The sequence below is a fragment of the Rhinopithecus roxellana genome, chromosome 15, assembly GCF_007565055.1.
Source record: "Rhinopithecus roxellana isolate Shanxi Qingling chromosome 15, ASM756505v1, whole genome shotgun sequence".
In the NCBI taxonomy this organism is placed as follows: Eukaryota; Metazoa; Chordata; class Mammalia; order Primates; family Cercopithecidae; genus Rhinopithecus; species Rhinopithecus roxellana.
The window spans coordinates 45,923,220-45,936,466 of record NC_044563.1 but is presented as its reverse complement, the minus strand read 5'-3'; the positions used below and the strand labels follow the sequence as shown (position 1 = coordinate 45,936,466).

At 40.7% G+C, this 13,247-nt stretch overlaps 1 protein-coding gene across 3 annotated transcripts in view; it reads left to right on the top strand.

The window, feature by feature from the left end:
* CCDC83 (coiled-coil domain containing 83) overlaps positions 1–13,247 on the top strand; it is a 72,905-nt gene that overhangs the window by 17,504 nt on the left and 42,154 nt on the right. For all 3 annotated transcript variants that reach the window (XM_030918445.1, XM_030918446.1, XM_030918444.1), the window contains 2 exons: positions 3,420–3,504; positions 9,844–10,006. In XM_030918445.1, coding sequence (XP_030774305.1) covers positions 3,420–3,504; positions 9,844–10,006 — 248 coding nt within the window. The remainder of the gene's footprint in view (positions 1–3,419; positions 3,505–9,843; positions 10,007–13,247) is intronic.

Genomic DNA, 13,247 nt, shown 5'->3' with positions numbered 1-13,247 from the left:
GCTACCTGACTTCAAACTATACTACAAGGCTACAGTAACCAAAACAGCATGGTACTGGTACCAAAACAGAGCTATAGACCAATGGAACAGAACAGAGTCCTCAGAAATAATACCACACATCTACAGCCATCTGATCTTTGACAAACCTGAGAGAAACAAGAAATGGGGAAAGGATTCCCTATTTAATAAATGGTGCTGGGAAAATTGGCTAGCCATAAGTAGAAAGCTGAAACTAGATCCTTTCCTTACTCCTTATACGAAGATTAATTCAAGATGGATTAGAGACTTAAATGTTAGACCTAATACCATAAAAACCCTAGAAGAAAATCTAGGTAGTACCATTCAGGACATAGGCATGGGCAAGGACTTCATGTCTAAACACCAAAAGCAATGGCAGCAAAAGCCAAAATTGACAAATGGGATCTAATTAAACTAAAGAGCTTCTGCACAGCAAAAGAAACTACCATCAGAGTGAACAGGCAACCTACAGAATGGGAGAAAATTTTTGCAATCTACTCATCTGACAAAGGGCTAATATCCAGAATCTACAAAGAACTCAAACAAATATACAAGAAAAAAACAAACAACCCCATCAAAAAGTGGGCAAAGGATATGAACAGACATTTCTCAAAAGAAGACATTCATACAGCCAACAGACACATGAAAAAATGCTCATCATCACTCGCCATCAGAGAAATGCAAATCAAAACCACAATGAGATACCATCTCACACCAGCTAGAATGGCAATCATTAAAAAATCAGGAAACAACAGTTGTTGGAGAGGATGTGGAGAAATAGGAACACTTTTACACTGTTGGTGGGATTGTAAACTAGTTCAATCATTATGGAAAACAGTATGGCAATTCCTCAAGGATCTAGAACTAGATGTACCATATGACCCAGCCATCCCACTACTGGGTATATACCCAAAGGATTATAAATTATTCTACTACAAAGACACATGCACACGTATGTTTATTGCGGCACTATTCACAATAGCAAAGACTTGGAATCAACCCAAATGTCCATCTGTGACAGACTGGATTACGAATATGTGGCACATATACACCATGGAATACTATGCAGCCATAAAAAAGGATGAGTTTGCGTCCTTTGTAGGGACATGGATGCAGCTGGAAACCATCATTCTTAGCAAACTATCACAAGAACAGAAAACCAAACACCGCATGTTCTCACTCATAGGTGGGAACTGAACAATGAGATCACTTGGACTCGGGAAGGGGAACATCACACACTGGGGCCTATCATGGGGAGGGGGGAGGGATTGCATTGGAGAGTTATACATGATATAAACGATGAATTGATGGGTGCTGATGAGTTGATGGGTGCAGCACACCAACCTGGCACAAATATACATATGTAACAAACCTGCACGTTATGCACATGTACCCTAGAACCTAAAGTACAATTAAAAAAAAAAAAAAAAAAAAAAAAAAAACTGTCTCTATAATGCCCAAAACAGTGCTGAACACCTTTCAGCTCTTTAAATCTACATTGTATGTATGACTGTTTGAAAGGGAATATTGGTCCATTTAAATTGCAGAATTTTGTAACTGAAAAGGAAGCATAGAGTTCATCTCCATCAATCCTCTTATTTCTGGAGGTTAAATATCCTTAGAGAACTGGAAAATCAGCTCTAAAATTCAAGTTTCATAGTATCCAAACAGAGAGGTTTTTGACCAGTAAAGGATTTTTTTTTAAATGTTGCATTTTCTCATTATTGGGAAAGAAAGAGCCTAGTTTTTCTCTCTACTGAGTATACAATGTTACAAATACAATTGATGTTTGGGGGAAAGGGCTAAGGATATAAGGTTTAATTCAACTGAAATTTGCTAAGCATTTACTTTATGCTAGAAACATTCACATATGATTTCTTATTTTAATCCTTATGATAATATGCAGAGCTAGGTATTGTTATCCCATGTGACAGCTTGGACATTTAGGCCCAGGGAATTGACTTGCCTGAGATCATGTAGACAAGAACAAGAAGTGGTAAGGGCAAGATTTAAAACCAGAGTTTCTCATTCTTTAGCTACTCTTTGCTCTACTACAGAGGTACTAGATTTCTGTTTTTGTTTTATTTTGTTTTTAATTGAGCCAAAGGGTTTAGGTAACACATTTCTGTTGCCTTATTTTGGTCTCAGATTTAAAGTTATAAGATTTATTAGATCACAGTGATACAAGATATACTATAAATTTTTTAAAATTATTTTATTTATTTACTTTGAGACTGGATCTCACTCTGTCGCGCAGGCTGGAGTGCAGTGGCATGATCTTGGTTCACTGCAACCTCTGCCTCCCGGGTTCAAGCGATTCTTATGCCTCAGCCTCCTGAGTAGCTGTGACTACAGGCATTCACCTCCACACCTGGCTAATTTTTGTATTTTTAGTAGAGACAGGGTTTTGCCATGTTGGCCAGCCTGGTCTGGAACTCCTGTCCTCAAGAGATCCACCTGCTGGCCAGGTACGGTGGCCCACACCTGTAACCCCAGCACTTTGAGAGCCCAAGGCGGGCAGATCACTCTATTTCTCTACGAAAAATAGAAAAATTAGCCGGGCATGGTCGTGCGCACCTACAATCCCAGTTACTCGGGAGGCTGAGGCAGGAGAATCACTTGAGCCCAGGAGGCAGAGGTTTCAGTGAGCCAAAATCATGGAACTGCACTCCAGTCTGGGCAACAGAGTGAGACTCTGTCTCAAAAACAAACAGACAAACAAAACCAGATCCACCTGCCTCAGCCTCCCAGAGTGCTGGGATTACAGGTCTGAGCCACCATGCCCAGCCCATTTTTAAAGAGATATATTATACTTAACACCTCAAATAGCTATCAAATAGCCTATAAGAAAGTCTTTCTGCACTATTCTATCTCTTTCATACCTTACAGCCACTCAACAAATACTTGTTGAGTGTTAAAGAAATGTATTTGTGCCAGGAAAGAAGTTTTTATTATTTGTAGAAGAGACAGCACACTAATGAACTTGAACCAATAGGCATGCCTAGTTTACCTTAGTATTTCAAGAAGGTGAGCTTTCCCTTATAAATTCTTAGCTTTGTTTGTCATTTTTGTCTGAATGTTTTTAGAATTCTAGAAAGCATGCTTTCTGTTTGCCCTCTCCTAGTTTTCCTTTAGGCTAAATTATTTATAAACAATTAGAAAGTATAAAATTACAAATATAAAACATGAACAGAGATTTTTTTCAAAAAAAAAAACCTTGAAGTTATCTCTACAATATATATTTTAGTGAGTTAAATAGATTCAGAACCATTTAGGAGAGGTTTTTATCCCTAAATGTGTTTTCATAATACATTTAATAATTCACTTCAAATACTTTTAAAATTTTTTCTTATTTCCTAAGATAAATGATTCTAACACATTTTATCTTTGTTGATTCTCAGATGTCAAATAAAGGAAAATGCAGTGGAGCGATTTATGTTTCAAATAAAGACACTTAGGGAAAAAAACCAAAAATACCATGAAAGAGTGAGTATAAAATTTAGAACCTCTATGTAGTCGTTAAACATTTACACTCAGACTTAAAAACTTGTGGATTATGGTGAAATATACTCTAGGAAATTATCTTCTTCAAAGCTTGGAATTGATTGATTTAAGTTTCTTTGTACAGGATTCCCTCTTGTTCTATTGATTGGGATACTTTCAGAAGGAATGGTACCAGCTTCTCTTTGAACCTCTGGTAGAATTCGGCTGTGAATCTGTCTGGTCCTGGACTTTTATTGGTTGGTAGGCTATTAATTATTTGCCTCTATTTCAGAGCCTGTTATTGGTCTATTCAGGGATTCAGCTTCTTCCTGGCTTAGTCTTGGGAGAGTGTGTCCAGGAATTTATCCATTTCTTCTAGATTTTCTAGTTTATTTGCATAGAGGTGTTTATAGTATTCTCTGATGGTAGTTTGTATTTCTGTGGGATCGGTGGTGATATCCCCTTTATCATTTTTTATTGTGTCAATTTGATTCTTCTCTCTTTTCTTCTTTATTACTCTTGCTAGTGGTTTATCTATTTTGTTGATCTTTTCAAAATCCAGCTCCTGGATTCATTGATTTTTTGAAGGGTTTTTTGTGTCTCTATCTCCTTCAGTTCTGCTCTGATCTTAGTTATTTCTTGCCTTCTGCTAGCTTTTGAATGTGTTTGCTCTTGCTTCCCTAGTTCTTTTAATTGTGATATTAGAGTGTCGGTTTTAGATCTTTCCTGTTTTCTCTTGTGGGCATTGAGTAAATGTCCCTCTACACACTGCTTTAAATGTGTCCCAGAGATTCTGGTATGTTGTATCTTTGTTCTCATTGGTTTCAAAGAACATCTTTATTTCAGCCTTCATTTTGTTATGTACCCAATAGTCATTCAGGAGCAAGTTGTTAGTTTCCATGTTGTTGAGCAGTTTTGAGTGAGTTTCTTAATCTTGAGTTCTAGTTTGATTGCACTGTGGTCTGAGAGACAGTTTGTTATAATTTCTGTTCTTTTACATTTGCTGAGGAGTGTTTTACTTCCAAGTATGTGATCAGTTTTGGAATAAGTGTGACGTGGTGCTGTGAAGAATGTATATTCTGTTGATTTGGGGTGGAGAGTTCTGTAGATGTCTGTTAGGTCCACTTGGTGCAGAGGTGAGTTCAATTCCTGGATATCCTTGTTAACTTTCTGTCTCGATCTGTCTAATGTTAACAGTGGGGTGTTAAAGTCTCCCATTGTTATTGTGTGGGAGTCTAAGTCTCTTTGTAGGTCTCTAAGGACTTGCTTTATGAATCTGGGTGCTCCTGTATTGGGTGCATATATACTTAGAATAGTTAGCTCTTCTTGTTGAATTTATTCCTTCACCATTATGTAATTGCCTTCTTTGTCTCTTCTGATCTTTAGTGGTTTAAAGTCTGTTTTATCAGAGACTAGGATTGCGACCCCTGCTTTTTTTTGTTTTCCATTTGTTGGTAGATCTTCCTCCATCCCTTTATTTTGAGCCTATGTGTGTCTCTGCACGTGAGATGGGTCTCCTGAATACAGCAGACTGATGGGTCTTGAATCTTTATCCAATTTGCCAGTCTGTGTCTTTTAATTGGAGCATTTAGCCCATTTACATTTAAGGTTAACATTGTTATGTGTGAGTTTGATCCTGTCATTATGATGTTAGCTGATTATTTTGCTCATTAGTTGCTGCAGTTTCTTCCTAGCATCGATGGCCTTTACAATTTGGCATATTTTTGCAGTGGCTGGTACCGGTTGTTCCTTTCCATGTTTAGTGCTTCCTTCAGGAGCTCTTGTAAGACAGACCTGGTGGTAACAAAATCTCTCAGCATTTGCTTGTCTGTAAAGGATTTTATTTCTCCTTCACTTATGAAGCTTAGTTTGGCTGGATATGAAATTCTGGGTTGAAAATTCTTTTCTTTAAGAATGTTGAATATTGGCCCCCACTCTCTCTGGCTTATAGAGTTTCTGCCAAGAGATCCACTATTATCTGATGGGCTTCCCTTTGTGGGTAATCCGACCTTTCTCTCTGGCTGCCCTTAACATTTTTTCCTTCATTTCAACTTTGGTGAATCTGACAATTATGTGTCTTGTAGTTGCTCTTCTCGAGGAGTATCTTTGTGGCATTATCTGTATTTCCTGAATTTGAACGTTGGCCTGCCTTGCTAGGTTGGGGAAGTTCTCCTGGATAATATCCTGAAGAGTGTTTTCCAACTCGGTTCCATTCTCCCCATCACTTTCAGGCACTCCAATCAGACGTAGATTTGGTCTTTTCACATAGTCCCATATTTCTTGGAGGCTTTGTTTGTTTCTTTTTACTCTTTTTTTCTCTAAACTTCTCTTCTTGCTTCAATTCATTCATTTGATCTTCAATCACCAATACCCTTTCTTCAAGTTGATCGAATCAGCTACTGAATCTTGTGCATGCATCACGTAGTTCTCATGCCATGGTTTTCAGTTCCATCAGGTCATTTAAGGTCTTTTTTACGCTCTTTGTTCTAGTTAGCCATTTGTTTATTCTTTTTTCAAGGTTTTTAGCTTTTTTGCGATGGGTTCGAACTTCCTCCTTTAGCTCAGAGAATTTTGATCGTCTGAAGCCTTCTTCTCTCAACTCATCAAAGTCATTTTCCTTGCAGCTTTGTTCCATTGCTGGCGAGGAACTGCATTCCTTTGGAGGGGGAGAGGTGCTCTGATTTTTAGAATTTCCAGCTTTTCTGCTCTGTTTTTTCCCCATCTTTGTGGTTTCATCTACCTTTGGTCTTTGATGATGGTGACGTACAGATGGGGTTTTGGTGTGGATATCCTTTCTGTTTGTTAGTTTTCCTTCTAACAGTCAGGACCCTCAGCTGCAGGTCTGTTGGAGTTTGCTGTATGTCCGCTCCAGACCCTGTTTGCCTGGGTATCAGCAGCAGAGGCTGCAGAACAGCGAATACTGCTGAACAGCAACTGTTGCTGCCTGATTGTTCCTCTGGAAGCTTCGTCTCAGAGGGGTACCCACCTGTGTGGGGTGTCAGTCTGCTCCCACTGGGGGGTACCTCCCAGTTAGGCTACTCGGGGTTCAGGGACCCACTTGAGGAGGCAGTCTGTCCATTCTCAGATCTCAAACTCTGAGCTGGGAGAACCACTACCCTCTTCAAAGCTGTCAGACAGGGACATTTAAGTCTGCAGAGATTTCTGCTGCCTTTTGTTTGGCTATTCCCTGCCCCCAGAGGTGGAGTCTACAGAGGCAGGCAGGCCTCCTTGAGCTGTAGTGGGCTCCACCCAGTTCGGGCTTCCTGGCTGCTTTGTTTACCTACTCAAGCCTCAGCAATCGCGAGCGCCCCTCCCCCAGCCTGGCTGCCACTTTGCAGTTCAATCTCAGACTGCTGTGCTAGTAGGGAGTGAGGCTCCGTGGGCGTGGGACCCTCCCAGCCAGGTGCAGCATATAATCTCCTGGTGTGCCGTTTGCTAAGACCGTTGGAAAAGTGCAGTATTATTAGGGCGGGAGTGACCCGATTTTCCAGGTGCCATCTTTCACAGCTTCCCTTGGCTAGGAAAGGGAATTCCCTGACCCCTTGCACTTCCTGGGTGAGGCAATGCCTTGCCCAGCTTCAGCTCATGCTTGGTGGGCTGCACTCACTATCTGTCCTGCACCCACTATCTGACAAGCCCCAGTGAGATGAACCCAGTACCTCAGCTGGAAATGCAGAAAACGCCCCTCTTCTGCAACACTCACGCTGGGAGCTGTAGACTGGAGCTGTTCTATTTGGCCACCATGCCCAGCTAATTTTATAATTTTAGTAGACTTAAGCTGACCTCAAGTGATCCGCCCGCCTCAGCCTCCCAAAGTGTTGGAATTACAGGCGTGAGCCACCACGCCCCACCTTGTGTGGGTCTGTTTCTGAGTTCTCTGTTCTCTTCAGTTGATCTCTATGCCTATCCCTCTGTCTATACCATATAGTCTTGATTACTATAGCTATATAATACATGTTGAAATAAGGTAAATTATTTCCTCTTACTTTATTCTTGTTTTTCAAAATCATCTTAGCTATACTGGTTCCTTTGTCTTCCCATATAAATTTTAGAATTATCTTGTATATATTTGCCCCCCCACCCAAAGAAAATTTACTAAGTTTTACATAGGGATTATATTAAAGCTGTATATCAAAATTGGGATATCTTTACTATGCTGTCTTCCAATCCATGAACATGGTATGTTTCTCCATTTATTTAGATCTTGTTTTATTTTTATTTAATTTATTTATTTATTGAGACAGGATCTCCTTCAGTCACCCAGGCTTGAGTGCAGTGGCACAATTATGGCTCACTGCAACCTCAACCTTCTGGGCTCCCACCTCAGCCTTCCAAGTAGCTGGGACTACAGTCGTGGACCACCACAACTGGCTAATTTTTAAATTTTTTGTAGAGACAGGGTTTCACCATGTTGCCCAGGCTAGTCTTGAGCTCCTAAGCTCAAGCAACTCACCTGCCTTGGCCTCCCAAAGTGCAGGGATTACAGGCAGGAGCCACTGTGCCAGGCCCAGATCTTGATTTTTTTTTTAAACAGCATTTTCTAGCTTTCACTATGCAAGTCCTATACATGTTTTGTTAGATATTTTCACTGGGTCTAGCATTCTAGATTGACAGTTCTTTACTTTCATCACACAAAAAATAATGTGCCACTTCCTATTACCTTTCTCCTAGCTAGCATGGTTTCTGATGAAACGTGCTGACTTAGTTTGAGTACCCCTTAACTGAAATGCTTGGGACCAGAAGTGTTTCCAGTTTCAGATTCTTTTAGATTTTGGAATATTTGCATATACAGAATGATATATCTTGGGGGTGGGACTCAAGTCTAAACATGAAATTCATTTATGTTGCATATACACCTTATATACATACCCTGAAGTTAACTTTATTTTTCCCTTGGGGATGTTGAATAAACTGTGTTTGGCGTGCCTGCATTTTGATTGCAACCTGTCACATGACAACAGGTGTGTTATTTTCCATCTGTGGCATCATGTTAGTACTCAAGAAGTTTCAGAATTTAGACTGGACATAGTGGCTCATGCCTGTAATTCCAGCACTTTGGGAGGCCAAGGCTGATGGATCACCTGGGGTCAGGAGTTCGAGACCAGCCTGGCCAACATGGTGAAATCCCATCTCTACCAAAAATACAAAAAAAAAAAAAAAAAAAAATTAGCCGGGTGTGGTGGTGGGCGCCTATAATCCCAGCTACTTGGAAGGCTGAGGCAGGAGAATCACTTGAACCGGGGAGGCAGAGGTTTCAGTGAGGAAGATCACACCACTGCACTCCAGCCTGGGTGACAGAGCAAGACTCCATCTCAAAAAAAAAAAAAAAGTTTCAGATTTTAGAGCATTTCAGATTTTGAATTTTCTTATTTTTATTTTTTGAAACCGGGTCTTTCTCTGTTACCCAACCTGGAGTGCAGTGGTGCAATCATAGCTCACTGTAACCTCAAACTCCTGGGCTAAAGCAATGCCTCCCTCAGCCTGTAGCTGAGACTACAGGCACCACCATGCCTGACTAAATTTTAAATTTTTTGTAGAGACAGAGTCTCACTATGTTGTCCAGGCTTGTCTTGGACTCCTGGCCTCAAGTAATCCCTCCACCTCTGCCTCCCAAAGCACTGGAATTACAGACATGAACCACTACATGCTGCCCAGATTTTGGATATTCTAATTAGGTATGCCCTGTACGCTAATTTTTTTTCCCCTATAGGTAAGGTGTGGCTTTTCTCTGACTGCTTTTAAGACTTTTCCCTTGTATTTAGTTTTCAGAAGTTTGATTATGATGTGTCTTAACATGAATTTCTTTCTGCTTATCTTGTTTGGGGTATGCTCAGCTTCTTGAATTCATAGGCTTACGTCTCTTGGAAATTTGGGAAGTTTCCAGCCATTATTTATTTGAGTACTTTTGCAGTCCTGCCCTCTTTCTCTCCCTCTAATACTCCAATAACATGAATCTCTTGTTATAGGCCAGGCTTGCTGGCTCATACCTGTAATTCCAGCACTTTGAGAAGCCAAGGGAGTTTCAGAGCAGCATAGCAACGTAGCAAGAACTCATCTCTAAAAAAAAAAAAAAGATGTCAGCCACCTTAGTAGGACATTTTTGTATAATGTCATAAGACTCTAGATCTTACTTGTAATCTTCTGTTTTACCTAGCTTTTATTGGCATTGCTCTGCCAGCGGAAGTAGGGATACCACCTCATCATGCCTGGTGGAAGGAGAAGTCCAGGCTTCCTAGTTGGCTTCCTGTGACACCCAAAGGCGGGGAGCTTCTTGACTCTATTTTGAGGAAAAACAGTGTGCATAGTTGATCAAACATGAATTACTGTTGATTTTCATGATAGAATAGCCGCTTAAAAGAAGAACAGATTTGGCACATACGGCATCTACTAAAAGAACTGAGTGAAGAGAAGGCAGAGGGATTGCCAGTTGTAACAAGAGAGGATGTTGAAGAAGCAATGAAGGAAAAATGGAAGTTTGAAAGAGACCAGGAAAAAAACTTGAGAGGTGATTTAGGAACATAGAAAACTATCATAGAATTGTGCCAAGTTATTTCTTGAATATATTAATGCTTTATTCTTCCAATATGTTCAAAGTGCTGTGAGTGTATTTTAAATGGCATCATTACCACCACAACCACAAACACATGTAGGTAAATGGGCAGGAGAGGGAAATAATAAAGTGGGTAGAGGTAATTAAGCCAAACAAGGAGGTGGAAGAAGGATAGTGATCAAAAACTGATGAAATTTATCTGACTGTTTTTTGAGATAGGGTATACTTCAGTCACCCAGGGCTGGAGCACAGTGGTGCAATCAGCTTACTGCAATCTTAACCTCCCGGGCTCATGCAGTCCTCCCACCTCAGCCTCCCAAGTAGCTGGGACTCCAGGTGCACACCACCATGCCTGGGAATTTTGTTCCTTTTTTGTAGAGATAAGGTCTTGCTATGTTGCCCAGGCTGGTCTTGAACTCCTAGGCTCAAGGGATAGTCCCACCTTAGTCTCCCAAAGTTCTGGGATTACAGGCATGAGCCACCATGCCTGGCCTCATCTGACTCTTACAACAGGACAGTATCCTGTTAAACACCATTACTCTTAGTAGGATTTTATTCTTTTTCTTTTTCTTTTTTAATTCTGTTGTTTGGTGGTTTCATTGGCTTCAGCTTCAGTTTAGATTTGGGAATGATAAGGCGAATATAACCATGAAAAGTGTTTCCCCCAATATCTCTAAGGGAGCCAAGCACCCCATTAGGGGGAAATAGGGATTAGAGTTGGGAAAGGGGAAGTTTGGAGAACATGGGTAGTAATGACACTAGGTGCAGGCAATGAAAGACGCAGGGCATACTCTTGTTGTAGGCTTAGGAAATACCGTGGTACTGAGGGTAAATCATGCAGTTCTGACATACTCATTTTGAAATTCCTATTCCTTCATTCTAAACTTACTGCTAAGATTTCTAGGACCACTTTTTCCAAAACCTCCATAAATAACATCCCTGCTAGGAAGCTGGAAAACACAAGAAAGAGACCTAAGTGCTATCATTTGTTAGCCCTTAGGAAATCCACGTATTTCTGGATTTCTCCAAGTGCCTACTTAGCTGAGCACTTTGCACAAAGCAGACTCTCCACTCAATAGATATTTGTTGTTTTGAGTGAAATCATTTACAAGACCAAACATCAACAGGCAAGTTTCATTTTTAGGGGAGTCCAAAACTGTTCCCATAGACCTCCTCCTACCCAAGTCTCTTCATTGGCAATAGGGATGTCATGACATGGTAGATAGTATATTTTGCACGACTTCTTTCCAAGAGAGTTCTGCTTACGTTTGGAAGGAATACTTTAGTAAGTCCCTTGAGATGGGAGTGAGACCCCAAAGGATGCTCAGGCATACTCGTTAAACTGCCTTCTAAAGGAATGGGCCCAGTTAGTTGAGATGTGCCTGTTTATGGCTTGGGCTGAGCATGGGGATGTGTCATACAAGACTGGGCCACATTGCATGGCTAAGCACAGTAGAGGAGGACTGGACATGTATGGGAAGAAAGGAAGCTCACAGACATGGAGGAAGAAAGGGAAAGTAAGAGAACAGAAGTGTCTGGAAAACATTTCCAAAGTAGTCACTTTATGCCCCAGGTAGTCCCTTGCAACTCATTTTGGTGTGAAGCAGCAGCAGGTGCTTCACCTGTCAGCTTGTTAGAATGCCAATTCCCAGGCCCCACCCAGCCCTACTGAATCAGAATCTGCATTCTGACAAGATCCTGGAGGATTCCTATGCACAGTAAGGTTTGAAAACTACTGCTGCAACCCTTTTCATCCAACTTTTAGTAAGGACTCTTTCAGTTGCAAGGATAAAAAATCCAACTCAAACTAGCCTAAGCATAAAGGAGATGTTAGTCTTTTCACATCACTTAACACAGAAAGACAGAGTGCTTCTCACCTGGATGCAAGGCCTCATATGCTGTCAGATCTCAGCTTAAACAAACAAAAATCTCTGGGGCGTGTGTGTTACTAGAAGGGAAGGGAAAAGCTTCTAAGTAGAAAAACAGCCACTACATCCTTCTCCCTTTTACAATCTTCAGTGACATCTACCAACCCTCCCTTCAAAGGCCAAATGGGGCACAGGCCTTAGACAGTAGCAGTCTGCTCGAATGAGAGAACAACTACCCATCTAGGTTATAGTAGTATTAATAATTGTTTAATGAAAATAACAAGCACCATTTGTTAAGAGATTTTAAATATAGTATCTTGTGGCCAGGCACGGTGGCTCACGCCTGTAATCCCAGCACTTTGGGAGGTCAAGGCGGGCAGATTGCCTGAGGTCAGGAGTTCGAGACCAGCCTGGCCAACATAGTGAAACGCTGTCTCTACTAAAAATACAAAAATTAGCTGGGAGTGTTGGTGGGTGCCTGTGATCTCAGCTACTTGGGAGGCTGGGCAGGAGAATCACTTGAACCTGGGAGGAGGTTGCAGTGAGCCGAGATCATGCCACTGCACTCCAGTCTGGGCAACAGAGTGAAACTACATCTCAAAAAAAAAAAAAAAAAATTAGTATCTCATGTACATCTTTGGAAAAAGATGAGTCCTGAGTCCTTCTGGACCTCTGAACTGAAGAATATCACCCTGGCCTGATTGAAATGCTTCAGTCACTCAACAGACATTTATTGAGCACCAACTAATTGCCAGGCTCTGTGCTAAGTGCTGGATTTACAGAGATGAATATAACGTAGTCTTGCCTTCAAAGAACTCTCAAACAAGGTGATGTATGGTGATGAGACAAACAGCCATTAAGTTCGTTGTACTTGACTCTTTTGTAATGCTTCTTTTTCAAAAATATTCAGCAACATGATATTTGGCCTAAAGATTGAATAGAATATCATGTTTAGCAAACAAAGTTTATATCCTTGAAATAGTTCAATATTTAACTTGGGAACTTACCTATTACTCTGGTTTTACCAAAGGGTGGGGGAGAAGACATGTTAGTATGACCATCAGAGGCTATTATTTCATACAAGAGAAATCTAAACAAATGAAGTTTAGATGACTGCATCAAACAATTTACTTACAAAAATGGTTGCCAAGGATCTGGGAAGGACACAAGTTGAAATCACTTTTGCTCAGAGGGTATAATGGCCAGAAAAATGACAATTTACTAATAAAGAATACATATCATATGATACACTATACAAAATAGGACCTTTATTAAGCTATCACAGGAATGATGTAAACTTGCAGCTTCCTAGGCATATGGGTTGTCTA